This window comes from Hippocampus bargibanti, linkage group LG10 (assembly GCF_051943395.1).
Source record: "Hippocampus bargibanti isolate YZ-2025 linkage group LG10, ASM5194339v1, whole genome shotgun sequence".
Taxonomy (NCBI): domain Eukaryota; kingdom Metazoa; phylum Chordata; class Actinopteri; order Syngnathiformes; family Syngnathidae; genus Hippocampus; species Hippocampus bargibanti.
Genome location: NC_142743.1, coordinates 23830947 through 23854706, shown reverse-complemented (window position 1 = coordinate 23854706; position 23760 = coordinate 23830947). Strand labels below are relative to the sequence as shown.

Below are 23760 nucleotides of genomic sequence, written 5' to 3'. Positions count from 1 at the left end.
CCGCGCGATGGCAAATTTCAGAAGGTCCCGCCCCCTTGTTCGTGAAGTCACACCGGGCCGTCTTGCCTTGCTCGAGAATCAAAACAATGGCTTCAGATTCGGAGATGCTTTCTTGTTACTCATCCAGTTATGAATATGATTCAAATAGTGCTAAAGAGGAAAGCTTAAATGATTGCAATCGATTCAAGAAGTCCTTCCGTATCAATTCCAGCCATCAGGACTCCAATGTAGCGTCCCAGAAAATGTACAAAATGGCGCCCGAGCGCCGTTGGAAATGGGCTGATTTGTCTGCTAGGAATTTGTGTCAACTAGTATCAAATAGTAGTCTTACGTATTCGTAACGATTCACCATCATATTATTTATGTTTTCCTGTTAATTTCGCCATCAACACGAAGTTTTCAGAGCAAACAAAGTACCCAAAATGCATTGTGTGTCGCTTTCTCGGTCAGGGGCGTTCCTTGCGTGACGTCGGGAATCGTCACCAACTCAAAAACAAGCCTTCCTGAATATTCAGCAAGAACAGTGTTAAGATAACAGCAGGTAAAAGGCAATGTCTAAGACAAACATTTTGTTCAGTACACACACAGATACAATAATACACAGATACAATAAACAAGGTCATGTAGTTTATTCAATACATTGCAAAAATGAAGATTGTAAAGAGCAATAAACTAAACAAATTCTCAAAAAAAAAGACTTGATCAACATCGCAGGGATAATACTAGTGGGCCTCAGTCGGCAGTCCATATGCACCTAAAAGCTAGCAACCACTCATTTGATGACAATGAGGTTAAAATCTTAGCGAAAGAAAATAGATGGCTTAAAAGGGGAGTAAAAGAAGCTATTTTCATAAAACAGCAAAACCCTTCACTAAATCGCCATGGTGGGTTGAGGTTCAATTTGGATCGTTCCTGAAACCGACTTCTTAGGCAACATGGGCTTAGTTATGCTGATGAGGTGATACCAGATCAAATGGGGCAATCAGGCCAGTCATAGACCCCATACTCAGACAGGACAATAGAAGTAATCAGTGTAGCCGCAGGGAGTAGTCCTCTGCTCCCCCCCCCCCCGACCTGAGAGCAGGGACCAATCATAGCAGAGTCTGGCACCGCCACGTCTGGACAGTAGGGATATGTATATAGGGCCTAAACTACCAGCATTTTTTTTTTGTTTGTTGACGAAGCCTCTTGGATAAGAAGCGAAACATCCGACACCTTCAAAGAAGTACAGATGACGACTGAAGAAACCTTCTCATCTCTAAACCTTTGTATAGACTTTGTATATCGATGATTACGTTCAAATCTGGAAGTTAAATGTGGCATGGTGTTTTTCCATGCGTGCGTTTCAAGATGGTGACAATAAAAACTGTGTTTTGATGCTTTTTTTTCCTGCAACTGAACAGCACGACATTGATGGAACGACCATGCCCATTCACCGGAACAGAGTTTATTTTTTTGCTTTCCCTTGAGCGGCCACAGCAGCCATTGCTTTCTGTACAGTCTCTTCATCTCCCAGAAACTGCATGGGTCCGATGGGTTTCAGATTTTTGTCCAACTCGTACACAACAGGAATACCTGTCGGAAGGTTGAGCTCCATGATGGCCTCCTCAGACATGCCTGCAATACGATAACAGAACAGGCAAAGCTTACACCTGATAGTTCAAAGACAGAATGTAGACTGCGAGGTTAAAATATCCCATCAATCAGGCTGCACAAACAACCCGCGCAAGTCATCTGTACACTAAAAAGAACGCTATTGATGAGGAACTAGGTAAAATTATGGCAGAGAAAGCACCTACAAGGGATCATTCCTCAAGATGGTGAAAGAAGAAGGCTACGTTCCTCATCAAGTGTTTCCATCAAGCCATCATCGACAATCGTAAAGGTAAATAAAACGACTTTATTATAGAGTACAGTTAATTTCTTTAATTATAATACCATAGCACATTTATTATCCATAAAATAAGGTATATTTTGTGTAGTCTTAAGGCTTAGAAAAGGAGAAAATGATGTTTTATGGGGACCCGGGAACGGATTATTCTCATTTTAATGGTTTCCTATGGGAAATTAATTTTTGGGATACACACTTTTCACCTTTACACAGTCTGGGAACCAATAAAGTTCGTAAGCACTGTATAGTCATTGATGGAATGAGCCCGCCATTTTTCTAAAATGGCCATTTTCTGTTTTTGTAAATATTCTAAAATGACGTCAATCATGACCTTGAGAGTTTTGAAAGGCGCTTATAAATGAAATGTATGATGATTATTAAGATGAAAACTTTCACAAATGCTTACCCTCAAGGTGCTTGACGATGCCACGGAGACTGTTGCCATGGGCAGCAATTAGCACCCGCTTCCCTTTTTTGATCTGTGGAGCTACTTCATCATTCCAAAAAGGAAGAGCCCGAGCAATGGTGTCTTTCAGACTCTCACAAGATGGAAGCTGCTCTTCTGAAAGATCAGCATAACGTCGGTCCTACAACCAAAGAAATATTTCCATGTAGATTATGACTATCAGGTCATAGGACAAAAAAAAATAAATCAACATGTCAGTTACAAAACCTGTTTAAACCTCGATTTGTTGTAATAAGTGATTTTTTTTCGCCCAGTATACCACCACTTTCCGATATGTGTGAGGAAAAAGTTAATTTTAAACATTTTACTTAGTAGGTGCTTCTGAAAAACCAGTCAATGTCCATCAATAGACCACATTTTACAGTACAGTGATACCTTGGCTTACGAACTTAATTGGTTCCCAGACAGAGTGTGTAAGGTGAAAAGTGTGTATCCCAAAAATTAATTTCCAATAGGATACCATTAAAATGAGAATAATCTGTTCCCAGGTCCCCATAAAACATAATTTTCTAATTTTCTAAGCCTTAAAACTACACAAAATATACCTTATTTTATGTATAATAAATGTGCTATGGTATTATACTTAAAGAAATAAACTGTACCGTATAATAAAGTCGTTTTATTTACCTTTGTGATGGTCGTTGATGGCTTGATGAAATGGAGTGGCCCGTTTCATCAGCATGAAACACTTGATGAGGAACGTAACCTTCTTCTTTCACCATCTTGAGGAATGATCCCTTGTAGGGGCTTTCTCTGCCATAATTTTACCTAGTTCCTCATCAATTGTGTTCTGTTTAGCCGGGTTGATAGCTTTTTGCATCAAGTGTACAGATGGTTTGCGCGGGTTATATGTGGAGTCTGATTGATGGGATATTTTAACCTTGCAGTCTACACTCTGCCTTTGGCGTATTGTTTGATGTTCTTTTACGGCTCTATTGTGGTGTTTTTAGGATTGCTACAAAAGAGGCTCATTAAAACGGTCTCTTTTTGGGAGTAACCTTGCTTATGGTCTGATAGAAGTCATGGCTCTCATCCATCGGTGGGGGAGGGATGTCAAAAGAGCGCCTCCAAATCTTCACTTGAGCTTCTCCATGTTTCGCTGCCGTTTCAGCCTTGTTCAGGCCAGTCAGACCTCCGTAGTGGCGCTCGTTTAGGCGCCACGTCCTGTGCACCGGTAGCCACATCTGGTCGATGCTGTCCAGAACAAACCACAGAGTGCGGACCGCCCTCTTCAGAACAGAAGTGTAGCAAATATCAAACTGGTAGCCAGCATCTGAGGAGTTGGTAGACCAAAGACCACAGTCGGTTTCAGGATATTGTTTCTTAGGTTATGTGATAGTTGGGGTTTTTTTTGGGCTTTGCGATGCTTCTACTCATTCAAATATATCAAAGTCAGACTTTGGATTGATAATCCAAGGTCCATGCTCTCTTAAAGGACAACCCACACCATTTTTTTGTTTCCTAACTGACATCAGTAAAAACGTTTTATAGCATCTAAAATACCCAAAACACGCAGGCGCCATCTTGTGCATTTTCTGAATCAAAACAATGGCTTCAGAGAGTTCAGATTGGGAGAAGATGTTTTCTTGTTACTCATCCAGTTATGAATATGATTCAAATAGTTCTGAAGAGGAAAGCATACATGTTTGGAATGGATTAAAGAAGTCCTTCCTGATCAATTCGAGCCGTCTGGACTCCAATGTAGCGTCCCAGAAAATACACAAGATGGCACCCAAGCTGGTTTGTCTACTGGGAATTTGTGTTAACTAGTATCAAATAGTAGTCTTGGTGCAACACACAACGATTCACCATAGTGTTATTTATGTGATATACAGTATATACCTAGCTAGCTATCCCGATAGTTATTTATTAGTTAGCTAGCTTTCTTTCTATTTGAGTTGTTTCCGGGCTGAGTGAACGCTGGCGCGTGTGGCTGCCGCTGCTCACGACAGAAAAACATATCCTGTGACTGTAAAGTGACATTAAGAGTTTTGAAAGGCGCTTATAAATGAAATGCATTATTATTATTATGATTATTATAAATTCACTGAACAACAACATATTGGTATGTTCTTTTTCGATTTTAACCCTTTATTTTCATTTTTTAAACTAGTTAAATGAAAAAAAATGTTGTTATTTGGGTAGCAGAATTTATAGGGGGCAAATTTGACCCCGTGTGTTCTCCAAGGTTAAATAGTTAGCATAGTGTAACGTCAGGTGATTGTGTTTGTGAACGTTTTGAGGGCTGGGCATGTCGGGGAGGTGTGACGTAACTGAGAGAAGGAAGGACCCGACAACTAGGAGTTCAGGAGAGTGCCTGAGTAGAATGACTGCGCGTGAGTTGTGACGTAACAACAGCTCCTGTTTGTATGACAACTGCTACGTTTCGTTATTAAAAGACCGACTCGCTATACAAGCGTGTTAATGATGCAAAGCATTGATTTATCAAACTGCAATTGGATTCGTGGTGTACAACACGATGTGTGCAATGTAGTATGATATAGGGAATCAATGGATGCTTGATTTGCCAAATAAATGCTAAGATATTACCTCGTTTCTGTAAAATTACACCAAACGTAGATTGCTCACAGACATTTAAATGACCACCTATTTACTGTATCTCATTTTTTTTCAAACGCTCTGGGCCAAAAATCAATCCGGCTCGGTTACATAAAGACATACTTGTAGCGCCGTAATCCAATGACCGACAGAATAGCCGATTCGGACGAGTGTGACATGGCTGCACCTTTCAATGCCTGTCCTCCTCTCTTGGCCTCCTGCTCTCCCGTCTCGCTCAAATCCGCGTCGAACCATCCGCAGAAGCGGTTTTCCTGGTTCCAGCAGCTCTCTCCGTGGCGGATTAGCACCAATTTGTACGCAGCCATCCCTGTGCCGATGTCCTCTGTGCTACGTTTCCGGAAATGTTGGACGAAGTGACTCCTCTTGAAATGCTGCAGTAACGAGCACAGGTTTATTCCTGGGGGGGTTTCAACCGTGCAGATGGTTGCAGTTCAGAGACGAATTCGCCAAATGAACTCCCCTGCAGACTCTTATGGACTTGTTTTGCCTGAATTTGAAGGTCTCGATAACCTTCTCTCTTCTTTGCTGTGTATTCCGGTCGGCTGGAACCAATCAGGAGAGGAGAAGGAGGAGTCCGAAGGAGGATGGAGGATGAGCACAGTCGCACGTCCACAGGTCGACAGGCACAAAACAAACAAACAAAAAAAAAACAATAGTGTAATAATATAACACAATAAAATATACCCGATTAAAAAGGTCAGATGAATGCTATGTACAGTAAGGTCAGTGCTGTCAACAAACTGAAAACGGATGTTACTCGCGAACACCAAAATAAACAATTTGTTTATAGTAGTATTGTATCGTTCGGTGCTTGTGATTTGCATGTTTGGGGGCCGGGCTAGCCGGGGGAACATGACGTCAGGTAAAGAAGGGAGGACCCGACAACTTGTAGTGCGCGAGAGAGCCTGAGTTAAAAGACGGAAAAGTTCAAAGAAAGAAAGTTGTGCGACCAAACAACTCCGGTATAAATGTGGTAACTGCTACTTTTGCTTCATAAAAGCCTGAGCAGCTCTGGCGGCGACTGTCCGCATCCTTTTATCACGCAGAGTTGTTGTTCTGCCACAACTCACGCTCAAACCTTTTCACTCCGGCTCTCTCGCCGACTACTCGTTGGGTCCTCCCTTCTCTCCGTGACGTCATGCTCCCCCGACTAGCCCAGCCCCTAAACATGCAACTCACAAGCAAGCGAGACGTTTAATGCAAAGTGCGGTAACCGAACGCTAAATAAATAAATCAATAAATAATAATAATAATAATAATAATAATAATAATAATAATAATAATAATAATACCATGTATCTCACCCAGCAAGTGTACAGCAAGGAGTGTGGTTATGATAAGATATTTTACTGGATGTTCTCATGTTCAATTCAGATCCACGTGTTAGCAGTTGGAATAAAGACGTACTCCAGTCAATCGTGTGTTCTTCCTCAACTGCTCAAATAATAATATTAATAATAATAATAATAATAATAATACATTACATTTTAAGTGCCTTTCAAAGCTCTCAAGCACACATTACAGTCACAGACACGCATAGGTACTATAACAAATAAAATACAATCACAAATAGAATGCACTAAATGAAATACAATTATAAATAGAAACAGGAGAGCTACACAGAAAATGTCACTTTAAATTATATTGATAATACTATCATAATCATGACAAAATCCTTTCTTTAAAACTTAGATTCTGCAAAAGCCAGTTGCACATTTTCCTCACATTTTTCTCGAAAACGTTATTTTGGAGTTAATTCGCGACAAATTTTACGCTCTCACGTGTCTTCCGTGGGTGGTTAGCCTCTGCCCAATCATGCTGCGAGAATCAATGATTGACAAGATCATTTAATCGCTTATTGGTTAACTATCAAAACACCCAACAGGTTCCGCCCATTTCCGGAAGCTGACAGTCATCTGATTTTCTTTCTCTTTTTTTCCCAGTTTCCTTGTTAGCGATCTCGGATATAAGCAACCAAACAACTGCGCTACTTTATTTCTCTTTTCACGCTTTCTTCTCCGTCCAACAAACTACTCCAACTTCTTGCCAAGCTCCAAGAATCATGGACGAGACGAGTCCGCTTGTCTCTCCGCTCCGTGACTCAAATGATTTCAGCTACGGTCAGACAGAAGCCACCGGCCCGCGGGGCGCCTTTGGGGGGACGCCGGGCTCGGTGGTGCGCATCCCCGCCGGCAGTCCGAGTCGCAGTCGGGAGAGACAGCCGCTTCTGGACCGGGACCGCGGGACGTCACCGCGGGATCCGCACCGGAACGAATTCCCGGAGGATCCCGAGTTCAGAGAGATCATTCGCAAGGCCGAACGAGCCATTGAGGAGGGGATCTATCCCGAGAGGATCTACCAAGGATCCAGTGGGAGCTATTTTGTCAAAGACTCACACGGGGTAAGATGAAGGACGTCCAAGCCACAGCTTCACGTTGGTCGTCTCATTTTAAGAAAGTCTTACAAGTGGAATGCGAGCACAACTTCTTTCCATATAGTTATTTCTTCTCCGAGGCCTTTCTCTACCACGTGATGACATGACATGACAAATACAGTGATACCTTGGCTTACGAACTTAATTGGTTCCCAGACAGAGTGTGTAAGGCGAAAAGTGTGTATCCCAAAAATTAATTTCCCATAGGAAACCATTAAAATGAGAATAATCCGTTCCCAGGTCCCCATAAAACCTAATTTTCTAAGACTAAACTACACAAAATATACATTATTTTATGTATAATAAATGTGCTATGGGATTATAATAAAGAAACAAACTGTGCTGTATAATAAAGTGGTTTTATTGACCTTTGTGATGGTCGTTGATGCCTTGATGGAATGGAGTGGCCGGTTTTATCAGCATTAAACACTTGATGAGGAACGTAGCCTTCTTCTTTCACCATCTTCACTTGGAGGTCCTTTCCCTGTGATAATTTTATCTAGTTCTTCATCAATTGTGTTCTGTTTAGCTGGGTTGATAGCTTTTGCATCAAGTGTACAGGTGGCTTGTGCAGGTTGTTTGTGGAGCCTGGAATATCAAATTTTTAACCTTGCAGTCTACACTCTTGAACGATCAAAGTTTGGATTGGATTTGCCTTTATTGGTCTCAGTGGAGAAATTTACATTGAAACTCTCTCGCTGTCGTCTGCCTGTCTCTTTAATGTTTAAACCACCTCCTCTCACTGTTGCATTCTTGACCAATCACGTGGCTTTAACCGAAGACTGGGGACTGTTTATTTCCCAATCATATAATTTCAACTGTGTTGATCTTCTATCTACTCTGCTGCAGCTAACCTGGAAATGTACTGCAGAACCCAAGTGTTACATTCCTCCATACACTCCATCAAATCCTCTCCATTGAATATGTAGGATTTGTGTCCCCCAATCCCAGCATACGTACGGTTTCTTTACTCACTCGCTAAAACGCTTAGTAGTCATGTGCCTGCTCTCTTGGATGGAATTCTCCGATGACCGAAGGATTTGCCATTGTGGAGAGAAAAGGTTCTGATTCTAATTTGCAATGAAACAGTACCATTGGTGAACCAGTCAAATGTCAGTGGCACTTTGACAAGCCCCATGCTAAAGTTAGCATCAATATACTTCTGCGAGAGACAGCAGAAATCAAGCGTGGAAGCTAATGAGACGTGTGCAGGCTAGCTAGCAGTAACTTCGCGTATGGACCCGGCAAGTTGACTTTCATTCCGATCGTTTGGATGGATTTTTACCAATCATGAGGAACGGAAAAACATTCATGTTAATGGTGGATATTTTGTTGAAAAGTGGACTTTATAATTTGCAGGTACTCTCAATAAATAGCTTGGCAGAGGGGCGCAGAATTCAGACTTCTGTCATGAATGACTGCGTTTCCTGCCGGCAGTAGGGACAATCTTTCTGGTTCCGAGTCTCTGTCCGCAGTGTCTGACTGTCATAGCTCTGACAGTCTGTTCACCTCAGATTGACCCCCGGTTTCTCTATGCTAACTAACCTTACAATGTTTAAATATGATTCTTCTATTATCTATCATGGACTCACTATCACAAATAAGCAAAGTGCTGCATATAATGTATGAACACTGTGACATTTTCATCCTGAACCATCCACGTTCTTGTCTTTTCATCTTCCTTCCCCTTGTTAGAAAATCATCGGTGTTTTCAAACCTAAGAACGAAGAGCCCTATGGCCAGCTTAACCCAAAATGGACAAAGTGGCTCCAGAAACTATGCTGTCCATGCTGTTTTGGTCGTGACTGCTTAGTTCTCAACCAGGGCTACCTCTCAGAAGCCGGTGCTAGTCTGGTGGACCAGAAACTGGAGCTCAATATCGTTCCCAGAACCAAGGTAGACAATGTCTGTGTAAAGTCTGTCGTACAGGAGTGGTCCATCGATGAAAAGGTTTCTTCAGCCGTCATCTGTACTTCTTTGAAGGTGTCGGACGTTTTCTTCTTATCCAAGATGCTACTTCAGCGAACTCTTACTGGTAGTATCGGCCCTATATATACTACCAGTAAGACTTTAGTTTGCTCACAAAGCTTTTTGGATAAGAAGCAAAACGTCCGACACCTTCAAAGAAGTACAGATGACGGCTGAAGAAACCTTTTCATCGATGGACCATTCCTGTACGACTGAGAGCTTACACAGACGTATTTGTGATGATTGTCATATCGACCAGTCACCAGATCGATGCTCATCAGTGTGTCCGTTGTAGGTGGTATACTTGGCGAGTGAAACATTCAACTACAGTGCCATAGACAGGGTGAAGTCTCGAGGTAAAAGACTCGCCTTGGAGAAGGTACCAAAAGTGGGTCAGCGCTTCCATCGAATTGGACTTCCTCCTAAGGTAAATTTGTTCTTCCTGATGTGACTTCACCATGAGAAACTCTGAATGGACTTTACTGCTAATCCTTCAGGTTGGCTCCTTCCAGCTCTTTGTGGAGGGATACAAAGACGCAGACTTTTGGCTTCGTAGGTTTGAAGCCGAACCTCTACCGGAGAACACCAACCGGCAGCTTCAGCTGCAGTTCGAACGCCTCGTAGTCCTCGATTACATCATTAGGAACACGGGTATGTCGTGGAGTCACCCTCCTCAGCTTGTAGTCATCCTGGTCACACACGTACGCGACCATTGACGGACCGAGTGGTCATCACAAGACTTGTTTTTCTTTTGTTACGTTCTAGACAGGGGAAATGACAACTGGCTTCTCAAGTACGACTGCCCAATGGATGCTGCGGGGAACCGGGTGAGGACCCCACACACCGTCTTTCCTCCGGAATGCTTTTCTAAGTGTACAGTTGTAATTCCTGTCTTTGTCTGGCCCTCCAATTCAAATACCGCCGAAACCACCGCAACAGGACACAGACTGGGTTGTGGTGAAGGACCCAGTAATCAAGCTAGCAGCCATCGACAATGGTCTAGCCTTCCCCCTCAAACATCCGGACTCCTGGAGAGCATGTAAGATCACATGACTCTCATCCAATCACCCTGAGACATCTCTGTAGGAATCGAGATAGGTCGACTGACTGTTCACGTACCTACTTTGTTTAATATCCAGATCCTTTCTACTGGGCATGGCTCTCCCAGGCTAAAGTTCCTTTCTCTCAGGAAATCCGAGAGCTCGTCCTACCAAAGCTCTCTGACCCAAATTTCATCAAAGATCTCGAAGAGGATCTCTATGAACTATTTAAGGTACGTTAAAAGTATGAATGAATAACATTGGACTTTGGTCTCATGGCACTGTGATGCCAGGTGCAAACTGACTGATAAGGACAAGCACACCGCCCTGTGTCCATATGCATAGGAATGTTTTATACAGTGATAACTCGGTTTACGAACAGTGTAGACTGCAAGGTTAAAATATCCCATCAATCAGGCTCCACAAATAACCAGCACAAGCCATCTGTACACTTGATGCAAAAGCTATCAACCCAGCTAAACGGAACACAATTGATGAGGAACTAGGTAAAATGATCGCAGAGGAAGCACCTCCAAGGGATCATTCCTCAAGATGGTGAAAGAAGAAGGCGACGTTACTCATCAAGTGTTTAATGCTGATGAAACAGGTCACTCCATTCCATCAAGCCGTCAACAACCATCACAAAGGTCAATAAAATGACTTTATTGTACTGTAGTTTATTTCTTTTATTATAATACCATAGCGCATTTATTATACATAAAATAAGGTAAGTTTTGTGTAGTTTTAGAAAATTAGAAAGTAGAAAATGATGTTTTATGGGGACCTGGGAACACATTATTCTCATTTTAATGATTTCCTATGGGAAATTAATTTTTGGGAAACACACTTTTCGCCTTACACACTCTGTCTGGGAACCAATTAAGTTTGTAAGCCAAGGTATCTGATGTGTGCGTGTTGTCCCCACAGAAAGACCCTGGTTTTGACAGAGGACAATTTCACAGGCAGGTCGCTGTCATGAGGGGACAGGTCAGTTGTTAGCATCACGTTGTCATCGCATCCCGCATACATTTCATTTCTAAGCGCCTTTCAAAACTCTCAAGGTCACTTGTGAAATTCCATGATGCTTACTAAAATCTGAACCAAAATGTCATATTTTTGGATGTAAACCACAGTTACAATCATTATTCTTGACTTCAGATTTGAAAACTAGTTATTCATTAATTTGTTTGTGCGCTCTATATGTAATATGTGGGGCGGATTAAACATTCTAATGGCTGTAAGCAATAAAACATTGTCTTTTCCATGAATTGATAAACGTGTAACCTGGCTAATGAACTCTTCCTGTGAAGGAGGTTCAAGTCGTTAATTGCTCCTGTGATAAAGGAGTTTCCCAAGTCCTAAATTCTGTCCCCAAGGCCAGATCTCCTAGATGAAGATGACAGTTTAACATTCAGTGTCTGTTGACCTCAGATTGACCCCTGGTTGTCTGTGCTTCAATTGTGTATTCGAGTCACACAGTTCGTTTAGTTATTGTTGACTTTGTTAAAAATGCTTTCAGAATGTCAATTATGTTCAAAAGTAAAGACATTTTTTCTCTCTATTTTGGCAAGTCATAGAGTAGACCACAGGTGTCAAAGTCAAGGCCCCGGGGGCCAAATCCGGCCCGCCGCATCATTTTTTTTCGGCCCGCGAAAGCAAATCAAACTTGTGAAATGACACGATGCTTGCTAAAATCTGAACGGAATTGTTTTAATTTCCCAGATGCATCCCTGCGATATGTCCAACATATTCTGAAGTTTTCATCTGTTTTTGTCCGAGTGACTCCATGACCTTGATTTTCATTTCTACCCTTATCTTCCTTTCAAGATTCTGAACCTGTGCCAAGCCCTCAAGGATGACAAAACACCCCTCCAGTTGGTCCAAATGCCCCCAGTGATTGTCGAAACTGCCAGAGCTCCCCAGAGAGCCAATAGTGAGTCGTACACTCAGAGTTTCCAGAGTAGAAGACCTTTCTTCACTTGGTGGTAAAGGGAAGGAGCACAGTGGAAGGAGGAACATCAGGAAATCAGAGCAGCGAGGACACGTTTTGTTTCCTGGAAAATGGATTTCATGGCCGCCGCCTCCTCTTCTTCCAAATAGACACAAAAATAAAAAATAAAAAATAATTAAGCGTTTTGGCTGGAGAAATGAGGCCAAAAGAGGGAATGATTTCACACTCCATCTTCCTTGTTTGGATCTGAAGAAATCTGAATGTTTCTTTCTTGCAAAGAGACATCAGACCTTTGTCTCCAAAGGACACGTGTGCATGCCAATCCGTCATTGACAAAAGTTGTCCAAAAATTAGGATGTCTCGTCCCACGTTCAATGCTTTCTTCATGACACTCTGTCTTGTAACGTTCACCTGTATATTCACCACTCTCACAATGTTTCATTAAAGGACAAGCGACACCATTTTTTTTGGTTTCCTAACTGACATCAGAAAAATGTTTTATAGCATCTAAAATACAGATGAAAACGTTTCTTCAGCCGTCATCTGTACTTCTTTGAAGGTCTCGGACGTTTCGTTTCTTATCCAAGAAGCTTCGTCAGCAAACTAAAGTCTGACTGGTCGTATCGGCCTTACATTTATCCCTACTGTCCAGACGCGGCAGTGCCGGACTCTGCTATGATTGGTCCCTGCTCTCAGGGGCGGGGGTAGCAGAGGACGAATCCCTGCGCCTCCACTGATTACTTCTATTGTCCTTACTGACGACTGGCCTGATTGCCCAATTTGCCCTGGAATCACCTCATCAGCATAACTAAGCCTATGTTGCCTAAGCAGTCTATTGTACGAACGATCCAAATTGAACCTCACCCCGCCATGGCAAAGTGACCTTGAGAGTTTTGAAAGGCGCTTAGAAATTAAATGGATTATTATTTGCTAGCTATTAGCTATCTGGCTAGCTATTTGCTATCTAGCTAGCTATCTATTCACTATTTAACTGACTGGCTATCTAGCTAGGTATCTGTTGGCTATCTATTAGCTAGCTTTCCATCTATTTGAGAGACTTCGAGGTTCAGTGAACGCTGGCGCATGTGGCTGCCGCTGCTCACACACAGGAAAAACTTATCCTGTGACTGTAAAGTGACTTTGAGAGTTTTGAAAGGCGCTTTGAAATGAAATGGATTCTTATTATGATACATTTGGTCCACATGGTCTCACTTCAAGACTCAACACAGCAATTGGGCATCCAATGTAGATGTTTATTCCTATTACGTTGCAGAATTGGCCCAACATCAACAACAGATACATTTCTATTCTTGCAAGAATACGACTATTTTTGACAAAACCAAGAATACGACCTGCGTTGTGACAATACGACGATTCTTTGATTTGTCAACGCTGCAGTTTGTCACCATGGTTACGTACATGGATGCCTTTGGATAGTGTCGCGTCCAATGCTTTGGCAACAGTCGCCATAGAAATGGACTGTGCAGAATAATAGAGCAACTCTTCATTGGACATTGAACTTTGAGCATTCTGTGGTCACGTCTTCTACATATACTGATCATATAAAAAGAAACCAACAACATACTGGTACTTTAAAACTCTTCTTTGTACAATACTATCATGCATGATGGCTTTTTTTTTACAAGATACAAGGGCAATACAGTGAAACCTTGGCTTACGAACTTAATTAGTTCCCAGACAGTGTGTGTAAGGTGAAAAGTGTGTATCCCAAAAATTAATGTCCCATAGGAAACCATTAAAATGAGAATAATCCGTTCCCAGGTCCCCATCAAACATTTTCTAATTTTCAAAGCCTTAAAACTACACAAAATATATCTTATTTTATGTATAATAAATGTGCTATGGTATTATAATGAAAGTAATAAACTGTACTGTATAATAAAGTGGTTTTATTGACCTTTGTGATGTTCATTGATGGCTTGATGGAATGGAGTGGCCCGTTTCATCAGCATTATTAAACACTTGATGAGGAACGTAGCCTTTTTCTTTCACCATCTTGAGGAATGATCCTATTGTAGGTGCTTTCTCTGCCATCATTTTACCTAGTTCATCATCAATTGTGTTCTGTTTAGCTGGGTTGATAGCTTTTTGCATCAAGTGTACAGATGGCTTGTGCGGGTTATTTTTGGAGCCTGATTGATGGGAATTTTAACCTTGCAGTCTACACTCTGCCTTTGAATTATCAAAGTTGAAACGAGTCCAAATTTCACTGTTTTCTCTCCATTTTCTCACTCTCTCTCTTGAATGTTTAAACCACCTCACCTCACTGCTGCGTTCTTGACCAATCACGTGGCTTTAACCGACGACTGGGGGCGGGGAATAGAAGACAAAACAGTCGGCCACCATTTTCTTGTTATAACGGGCTCGGTCGCGAACGACACATCACTCATTGTGGCAGCTCCGTGTGTATCCTGAAAAATAGTTTGTATGCCAAGGTAAAATGTTCATAAATGTAACGTCCGTAAACCGAAAAGTTCGTAAACCAAGGGGTTCGTAAACCGAGGTATCACTGTACAGATAATCTTGAGGCAAACCTCCAGGAGAAGCGGTTTGAGTCTCCAGAAGATTCTTTCCTTCCATCACAAGCTCTTAGCGCCCTCACCAGGAACCACTCGTTTGTTTCAGAGCCAAATCCGAGTCAAAGTGACGTGTCCTGATGTATTGATTGCAGTGATACAAGTAGCTGGTAGTAAGGACTTCCAGGTGAAGCCACCGCCTCAAAGACAGACTGGAAAGCTCGACGATCCAGTTCTTCATCAATTTGGTGCCTGTAGAAATCCATAGCGACCAAGCAGAATAGGTTGACATCAACCACTTCACTGGAACCCATTCGGCTGATGATGTGGGGAAGTCTGGATTTAAGAAAGGAGTTAAAGGACAACCGACACCTCTGAAGCCATTGTTTTGATTCTGGAGCAAGGCAGTTTGTGAAGGAGTATCCTGGCGTGATGTCACGAACAAGGGGGCGGGACTTTCTGAATCTTCCCAGTTTTCGAGCTCATTTTGTGGCAGTTTTGGGACACTTGAAGCCATTTTTATTGGTGTTTTGCATTTGACTAAAAATATCAGCCTGCGCGTTTTGGGTATTTTAGATGCTATGAAACATTTTTCTGATGCCAATTAGGCAACAAAAAAATGGTGTCGGTTGTCCTTTAAATTGTAATATTTGCCTAGCCATTGAGAGGTACTTAAGAAGGATACAAGGCTGAGATCCACTGCGAGGTGGAAGCGGAGACAAAGAAGCAGGAGAGGCTCCACATGGCCATGGCCACTGGTGTCCTCTGTGTGAAGTTGGACAATGAGAGCAGGACCCAGTCTCTCACCATAGATGATTGGCCCGTAGCATGGAGTGTCTGGAAAACCTGAAAATGTAGATGAGCGCTAAGGATTCCGGCATCGTTTGAAGGAAAATTACAAATGCAAATACAGTGATATCTTGGCTTACGAACTTAATCGGAGTGTGTAAGGCGAAAAGTGTGTATCCCAAAAATTAATTTCCCATAGTAAACCATTAAAATGAGAATAATCCATTCCCAGGTCCCCATAAAACATCATTTTCTAATTTTCTAAGCCTTAAAACTACGGAAAACATACCTTATTTTATGTATAATAAATGTGTTAAGGTATTATAATTCAAGAAATAAACTGTACTATATAATAAAGTCGTTTTATTTATCTTTGTGATGGTCGTTGATGGCTTGATGGAATCCATCCATCCATCCATCTTGAGGAATGATCCCTTGTTGGTGCTTTCTCTGCGATAATTTTACCTTATTCCTCATCAATTGTGTTCTGTTTAGCTGGGTTGATAGCTTTTTGCATCAAGTGTACAGATGGCTTGTGCGGGTTATTTATGGAGCGTGATTGATGGGATATTTTAACTTTGCAGTCTACACTCTGCCTTTGAACTATCACAGTTGAAACAAGTCCAAATTTCACTGTTGTCTATCCATTTTCTCACTGCTGTGTTCTTGACCAATCACGTGGCTTTAACCAAAGACTGGGGGCGGGAAATAGAGGACAAAAACAGTCGGATGCCATTTTGTTGTTAGAAGAACGTGCTCGTTCGCGAACGACACATCACTCATTGTGGCAGCTCCGTGTGTATCCCAAAAAAAGTTCGTATGCCAAGGTAAAATTTTCATAAATGTGACGTTCGTAAACCGCAAAGTTCTAATAATATTTTCGTAAATCGAGGTATCACTGTAGATTAAAACGTTAAAAAGACGTCATAATTACTATGCAAACTAAAAGATGACATTTACAAATTACACTGCAATTGTATTCTATACTTTTTTTTCAAAGGAATGGTGCACTTTTTCAAACATTTTGGTGTCATTTTAAAATGCTGCTAATTATTGTCTCACTTTCCCAGCGAGTGTTGCTTGGCGGGATCCACTCGCCAAAGCCTACAAAGTCTCCATTCCACCAACCTTGTAAACGACTGTGGCCATAAATTGCGGATAGGGTTGCTGGTTAGATAGAAACTCTCCGATGACCTTGTTCATGACGTCTTGGGGTGGAAAGAAATCATCGAGGAACTGTGGAAGAATCCTTGCTACCACCCGAGCCTCGCTGGGTAAACCTTTTCGGATCCTGCAAAAACCGGACGAGCCACATGAAGAGATGAGAGACGACGAAATGGTTTGTTGGCACCAGCACACATTGAAAAACACAACCCGGCAGAACAAAAAAAGTTCTATGACACTGGTGTCAAACTGATAGAAGATCCAGCCAATTTGCGTCTAACAGATTTAGGGCTTGAGAAAGCAATTTACGACTTGAAACCCCTTCACAGGAAGAGCTCATTAGCCAGGTTACACATTTATCAGTTCATGGGAAAAAAGACAATGTTTTATTGCTTACAGATGTCCGTGCTTAGAACTCAAGAGGTGTGGTCTTCTCATCCAGAAAAATATCTTTTACTACTGTATCACTTTAATTTGCATATACTCTCAATAAATAGCTTGTCAAAATAGCTTAATTTACTCCCCTTTCAAATATATATAGGGCCAAAACTACCAGCAAAAGATTTTAGTTTGCTGATGAAGCCTCTTGGATAAGAAGCGGAATGTCCGACACCTTCAAAAGAAGTACAGATGACGGCTGAAGAAACCTTCTCACCGATGGACCACTCCTGCACGATTGAGAGCTTACACAGACGTAAATAGCAAATGAAAACTATTATTTGAGAAAAACCTATTTTTAAACTTTTATTAAAGTTATCAACAACTTTAATTCAAGTCAAACGCAGCCCAGATGGTTCCCTGGTACTCGTACGCAAGAGCGTCTCCTACCTGTCAAAGAGCACAGAGACCCTCTCCATGGCGACAATGATGGACTCGCTGTCTGGGGCCTGAGGGTCCGAGTGTGCGGGGCGACTGGCGGGGCTGGCTTTCTCCTTGCCTGAGGAGAAACCAACATGACCCGCCGTGACCCCCACCACATCCGCTACAGCAGAGTCAGAGTCAACCTGACCCCTAACCCTTGCCACTGCTGAACCGGACGCAAGCACCGCTGAGAGAATGACAGGGAGGGTGGTATCAGTTAAACCAGTATGGAAAAGGGTAGACTAGGGACATATTTTTTTTAAAGGACAACCGACACCATTTTCTTGTTTCCTGATGTCTGAAAAATCTAAAATACCCAAAACACGCAGGCTGATAGTTTTGTTCAAATGCAAAACATCAATAAAAATGACTTCAAACGTCCCAAAACTGCCACAAAATGAGCTGGAATTGATACGGAAAGGACTTCTTGAATCGATTGCAAACATGTATGCTTTCCTCTTCAGAACTATTTGAATCATATTCATCACTGGATGAGTAACAAGAAAGCTTCTTCTCTGAATCTGAACTCTCTGAAGCTATTGTTTTGATTCTGGAGCAAGGCAGTTTGTGAAGGAGTATCCTGGCGTGATGTCACGAACTGGGGGCGGGACTTTGTGAAAATCCCCAGTTTTCAAGCTCATTTTGTGACAGTTTTGGGATACTAAGTTATTTTTATTGGTGTTTTGAATTTGACTAAAAATATCAGCCTGCATGTTTTGAGTATTTTAGATGCTATCAAATGTTTTTCTGAAACAGATTGTACTAATTTTTAATGGTTTCCTATGGGAAATTAATGTTTGGAAGACACACTTTTAACCTTACACACACTTTCTGGCAACCAATAAGTTCGTAAACTGTGGTATGACTGTATTAGAAACAGTCATGTTGGGTGGGTGACACTTGAAAAGTGCATTTAAAAAAAAGGGATCTATATCGGAATGGGACACTTCCTGTCTCACCAGCTGCCTAACTGGCTATCTACTAGCTAGCTGGCTAGCTTTCTATCTATTTGAGTTACTTCCAGATTGAGTGAACGCTGGCGCATGTGGCTGCCGCTAGCTGTCTGGCTAGCTATCTATTCACCATCTAGCTATCGAGCTTGGTATCTGGTGGCTATCGATTGGCTAGCTAGCTAGTTTCTATTGATTTAAGTTACTTTCAGGTTGAGTGAACGCTGGCGCATGTGGCTGTGCCGCTGCTCACCCGCAGAAAAACTGATCCTTTGACTGTAAAGTGACCTTGAGAGTTTTGAAAGGCGCTTAGAAATGAAATGTATTATTGTTATTATTACCAGTATACATGCAGGTTAGCATGAGGCCCAGGGCAGCCATGGCTCGGTGAGGTGACGGCATGTTGACTCTGTCGACACTCAGTTTGACCAGAGCTTCTCCATCCACACGAGAAAGCTGCTCAGACAGCAAAAGACGCTCCAAACCCCGAAGAACACAGTGATAGATGACACAAGGGGTGGAGTCCTCACTGGCTGACACCATCACACCACAAATCTGAAACAAAAGCAGAAAAAAAGAATACGAATAATAAATTGATATTTCTAAGCGCCTTTCAAAACTCTCAAGGTCACTTTACAGTCACAGGATCAGTTTTCACTCAACCCGGAAGTAACTCAAATTAGATAGAAAGCTAGCTAGCTAATAAACGGCTAATAGCCAGTGATCCATTTAGCTCGCTAGCTAGCCATCTAATATGTAGCGCGCTAAATAGGCAGCTAGCTAGATAGATAGCAAATACATCACAATAATAAATAATACATTTTATTTAAAAGCGCTTTTCAAAACTTTCAAGGTCACTTTCTTTATCGACACAAAATCACAACACAACGTTATTGAGTTGGGCTGCCGGCGTACTTTTGATTTACCTGTATAACAACAGCGATAAACTCGGATCCAACATCTAGAGGGTAGTTCTCCATCATGTAGAAGGCCACAGCACACATCACCAGGACATGTTGCTGGTTATGCAGGTGGACGCAACTGGAACATAAACAGGAGCAATTATAAGCTCCAAATGATTGATTCCCACGGAATCAATAATCCACCAAGTGATACTAACTGAGCAATGGCCCTGAGGTTGGACAGCAAGTATTCAGAGATGATCGGGATCAATTGCTTTGCTGTATCGTCTAGAAGGTCACATTCCAGGACGTAGAGCACACCATGAAGAGCACCCATGCGACTGGGCAGGTGTGTGCTGCGCAGGGTTGACTCTAACAAGCGACAAACTGGCTCTGCAACCACTTTGTCCTGAAAAAAAAAAACATGATTGTTTTTTTTATGTTCAGAGATACCTTGGCTTACGAACTTAATTGGTTCCCAGAGTGCGTATGGCTAAAAGTGTGTATCCCAAAAATTAATTTCCCATAGGAAACCATTAAAATGAGAATAATATGTTCCCAGGTCCTCATAAAACATCATTTTCGACTTTCTAATTAACCTTAAAATACATAAAATATAGCCTATTTTATGTATAATAAATGTGCTATGGTATTATAATTAAAGAAATAAACTGTACTGTCTTATAAAGTCGTTTTATTGACCTTTGTGATGGTCGTTGATGGCTTGATGAAATGGAGTGGCCGGTTTCATCAGCATTAAACACTTGATGAGGAATGTGACCTTCTTTCAGCATCTTGGGGAATGATCTCTTGTAGGTGCTTTCTCTGCCATAATTTTACCTTGTTCATCATCAATTGTGTTCTGTTTAGCTGGGTTGATAGCTTTTTGCATCAAGTCTACAGATGGCTTGTGTGGGTTGTTTGTGCAGCCTGATTGATGGGATATTTTAACCTTGCAGTGTACACTCTGCCTTTGAATTATAAAAGTTGAAACTCTCTCACTGTCATCTGCCTGTCTATTTAAAGTTTAAACCATCACCCCCCACTGCTGCGTTCTTGACCAATCACGTGGCTTTAACCGAAGACCGGGGCGGGGAATAGAGGACAAAAAAAGTTGCCAGCCATTTTCTTTTTGGAGAACAGATTCACTCTCTATCTGTAAACCCAATACCCCCTCACTGCTGTGTTCTTGACCAATCACGTGGCTTTAACCGAAGACTGGGGATGGGGAATAGAGGACAAAAAGAGTCGGCTGCCATTTTGTTGTTAGAACGGGCTCGTTCTCGAACACAATCACTCATTGAGGCAGCTCCGTGTACGAAAAAAGTTTGTATGCTAAGGTAAAGTTCGTATGCCAAGGTAAACCTTTCATAATTGTAACGTTCGTAAACCGAAAAGTTCGTAGGCCAAGGGGTTCGTAAACCGAGGTATCACTGTACATATTTGGTTTGATCTAGTCATTTTGGTCTGAAAAAGTCGTAAATCCGCCGATCGGCAGAAAAATTCACATCCCTGTCATCAGAAAGCTGCTACAATAACTCACCATGCCCAATACAGCAGCTGCCTTGCAGATAGCGGGCACCAAATACTGATTAAGGATCTCATCCTCTGGTGGGTGAAGCTTCTGCAGCTCCATAAGGGTGGAGAACATCATGTCAAACTGGTTCCTCTCTGTGAATAGGTCTGACACTGCCAGCAGCTGCCAAGAACATTAAGATGGGAGAAGATGCCAGGTGTCATTTAGTCCCGTCAAGAAGACAACCGATAGACAAAAAAGGATCTCACTCAGGTGCGTCGACGATAACTCACCGATCGGACCACTTCGCTGACGAGTATAGTTGGAGTTTTGCGGTTACTTGGAGAGCTTGGGATAAGCCACTGACTATAGAGCTCCAGAAGAAACTGGGAACAGGAATGAATGTCTACCCCTGCACGATGTTTTCTGTTAAGAACATGCAGTAGGAAGTCGTTTTTCAATGACCAAATAATTGCGTTGATGCTCCCCTTTTTCCATGACGGCAACAAGCTAAACAGGAGCATCTCAAAGGGTTGATATTAATAATAATAATAATAATAATAACCCGGAATAACTCAACTAGATAGGAAGCTAGTCAGCTAGCTACCAGCTATCTAATAGATATCTAGCTAAATAGATAGATGATAGCTAGCCAGACAGCTAACAGACAGCGGATGGGTAGCAAATAGCTAGGTAGCCAGCCAGATAACTAGCTAGATAGCTAGTAAGCAGCGGCAGCCACACGCGCCAGCGTTCACTCAACCCGGAATAACTCGAATAGATAGGAAGCTACTCAGCTAGCTAACAGCTATATAATGATATCTGGCTAAATAGATAGCAGATAGCTAGCCAGACAGCTAATATACAGCAAATAGATAGCCAGCTAGGTCGCCAGCCAGATAGCTAAGAGACAGCAAATAGCTAGGCAGCCAACCAGATAGCTAGCTAGATAACTAGCCAGCCAGATAGCTAATAATAATAATAATAAATTTCATTTATAAGCACCTTCCAAAACACTCAAGGTCACTTTAAAGTCACTGTTAGATGTTTTTCTGCGGGTGAGCAGCGGCAGCCACACGCGCCGTTCACTCAACCCGGAACTAACTCAAATAGATAGAAAGCTAGCTAGCTAGCTAGCTAATAGATAGCTGATAGATAGCGAGCCAGACAGCTAGCTAGATAGCTAATAGATAGCAAATAGCTAGGTAGCATATGACAAAATTGATAACAACAGCAGTTTAAGGCAAGAAAAAAACTACAAATGAAATAGCTGAGATAGCAAGCAAGCTAATGGATGGATTGCTAGCTAGCTTTCAGTGGGAAGACACAAAGTGGCGTATTAGGCATGATCGAAGAAGATGTCACGATACCGAGAGTTAATTGGCGATAAAGGCGGCGACGTGGGAGCTGGCGTATCTGCTTCATCTTCCTCATCTTCGCCCCATTCTTCCTCCCGCAATGGAGTGATATTATTTCCTAACCACACCGAATGAATGGACACCTATCAAAAAAGTCAACAACAAAAGAAAAAGACTGAAAAATCTACGCAAACAATCCATAAGAAGGAGAGTGAATGTCGGAGTGAGTACCTGTCCCAATTTATAGTCCATGTTTCCGATCTCACGTTCTGTGTTGATCTGAAGCAGCAGCTTCTCATGACTTATCAGCATTCCCGCTGAAAGAGATTGACACAAAAGCACTTTTTAATGTGATGAAAAAATGCAAGGTGCAGGGATGAGAATGACAAATGAGATAAAAAGTGTATATATATATATATATATATAGTGAAACCTCAACTTACAAACTCAATTGGTTCCCAGACAGAGTGTGTAAGGCGAAAAGTGTGTATCTCAAAAAAATAATTCCCATAGTAAACCATTAAAATGGGAATAATCCGTTCCCTGGTTGCCATAAAATATACTTTTCAACTAAATAAGCCTTAAAACTACACACAACATACCTTATTCTATGTATAATAAATGTGCTATTGTATTGTAATGAAAGAAATACACTGCATTGTATCATAAAGTCACTTGGCCTTGGAGGTCGAAGGTCAAAGGGAATTGCTGTTTGGAAAGAGAGGCGCATTACATGACGACTGTAATTAAAGAAATAAACTGTGCTGTAAAATAAAGTTTTATTTACCTTTTTGATGGTCGTTTATGGAAGGAGAGTCACCTTCCATAAGGACTGTTGGTAACTTAACCGCTGGTGCTGTTCGGTCGTGTGCTTCCGCCGAAGATCACTCCGCCAGCCGTGGTGGGTGTGTATTATGAAAATAGTGCTTATTATAAGGTTTAATTTTCATAAATTTGAAAAAAGTTTGTAAGTTGAGGTGTTTGTAAGTTGAGGTCTCACTGTATATATATATATATATATATATATATATATATATATATATATATATATATATATATATATATATATATATATATATATATATATATATATATATATATATATATATACACACACACACGCATATATACATACACATGTATATATACATACACATGTATACATGTATACATATATACACACACACACACACACACACACACACATATATATACATATATGCCGCTTTCCACCAACACAAGCCGAAACAGGAAACGAACAGCGAAAAAGTGAGAATACATATTTAGTTTTTTTTATCTGCGAGCCAGATGCAATCATCAAAAGAGCAATATATGGCTTTTCTCGAGAATGGT

At 41.6% G+C, this 23760-nt stretch overlaps 3 protein-coding genes across 5 annotated transcripts in view; 1 reads left to right on the top strand and 2 right to left on the bottom strand.

The window, feature by feature from the left end:
- Positions 1 to 607: 607 nt before the first annotated feature.
- pgam1b (phosphoglycerate mutase 1b) lies at positions 608 to 5477 on the bottom strand. Its single transcript, XM_089006698.1, has 4 exons — positions 5104 to 5477; positions 3356 to 3630; positions 2298 to 2478; positions 608 to 1617 (listed from the first exon to the last, which is right to left on the bottom strand). Exons 1-4 carry the CDS (start codon positions 5240 to 5242, stop codon positions 1448 to 1450), a joined length of 765 nt encoding a protein of 254 aa, XP_088862824.1. The 5' UTR covers positions 5243 to 5477; the 3' UTR covers positions 608 to 1447.
- A 952-nt stretch (positions 5478 to 6429) lies between these two features.
- On the top strand, positions 6430 to 12791 carry pi4k2a (phosphatidylinositol 4-kinase type 2 alpha). The gene is made up of 9 exons (XM_089006164.1): positions 6430 to 7338; positions 9067 to 9267; positions 9635 to 9766; positions 9837 to 9990; positions 10105 to 10166; positions 10279 to 10378; positions 10479 to 10612; positions 11307 to 11366; positions 12207 to 12791. Exons 1-9 carry the CDS (start codon positions 7000 to 7002, stop codon positions 12366 to 12368), a joined length of 1344 nt encoding a protein of 447 aa, XP_088862290.1. The 5' UTR covers positions 6430 to 6999; the 3' UTR covers positions 12369 to 12791.
- Positions 12792 to 13562: 771 nt separating this feature from the next.
- Positions 13563 to 23760, bottom strand: part of htt (huntingtin) — a 50821-nt gene continuing 40623 nt past the window's right edge. For 2 of the 3 annotated variants that reach the window (XM_089006155.1, XM_089006156.1), the window contains 11 exons: positions 22639 to 22724; positions 22420 to 22550; positions 21343 to 21475; positions 21077 to 21232; positions 19752 to 19942; positions 19558 to 19672; positions 18973 to 19186; positions 17649 to 17868; positions 16785 to 16947; positions 15553 to 15713; positions 13563 to 15203 (listed from right to left, as the gene is read on the bottom strand). In XM_089006155.1, the coding sequence (XP_088862281.1) occupies positions 14990 to 15203; positions 15553 to 15713; positions 16785 to 16947; positions 17649 to 17868; positions 18973 to 19186; positions 19558 to 19672; positions 19752 to 19942; positions 21077 to 21232; positions 21343 to 21475; positions 22420 to 22550; positions 22639 to 22724 (1784 nt within the window). In that variant the 3' untranslated portion in view covers positions 13563 to 14989. The remainder of the gene's footprint in view (positions 15204 to 15552; positions 15714 to 16784; positions 16948 to 17648; positions 17869 to 18972; positions 19187 to 19557; positions 19673 to 19751; positions 19943 to 21076; positions 21233 to 21342; positions 21476 to 22419; positions 22551 to 22638; positions 22725 to 23760) is intronic. The other variant, XM_089006157.1, reaches the window with a different exon arrangement.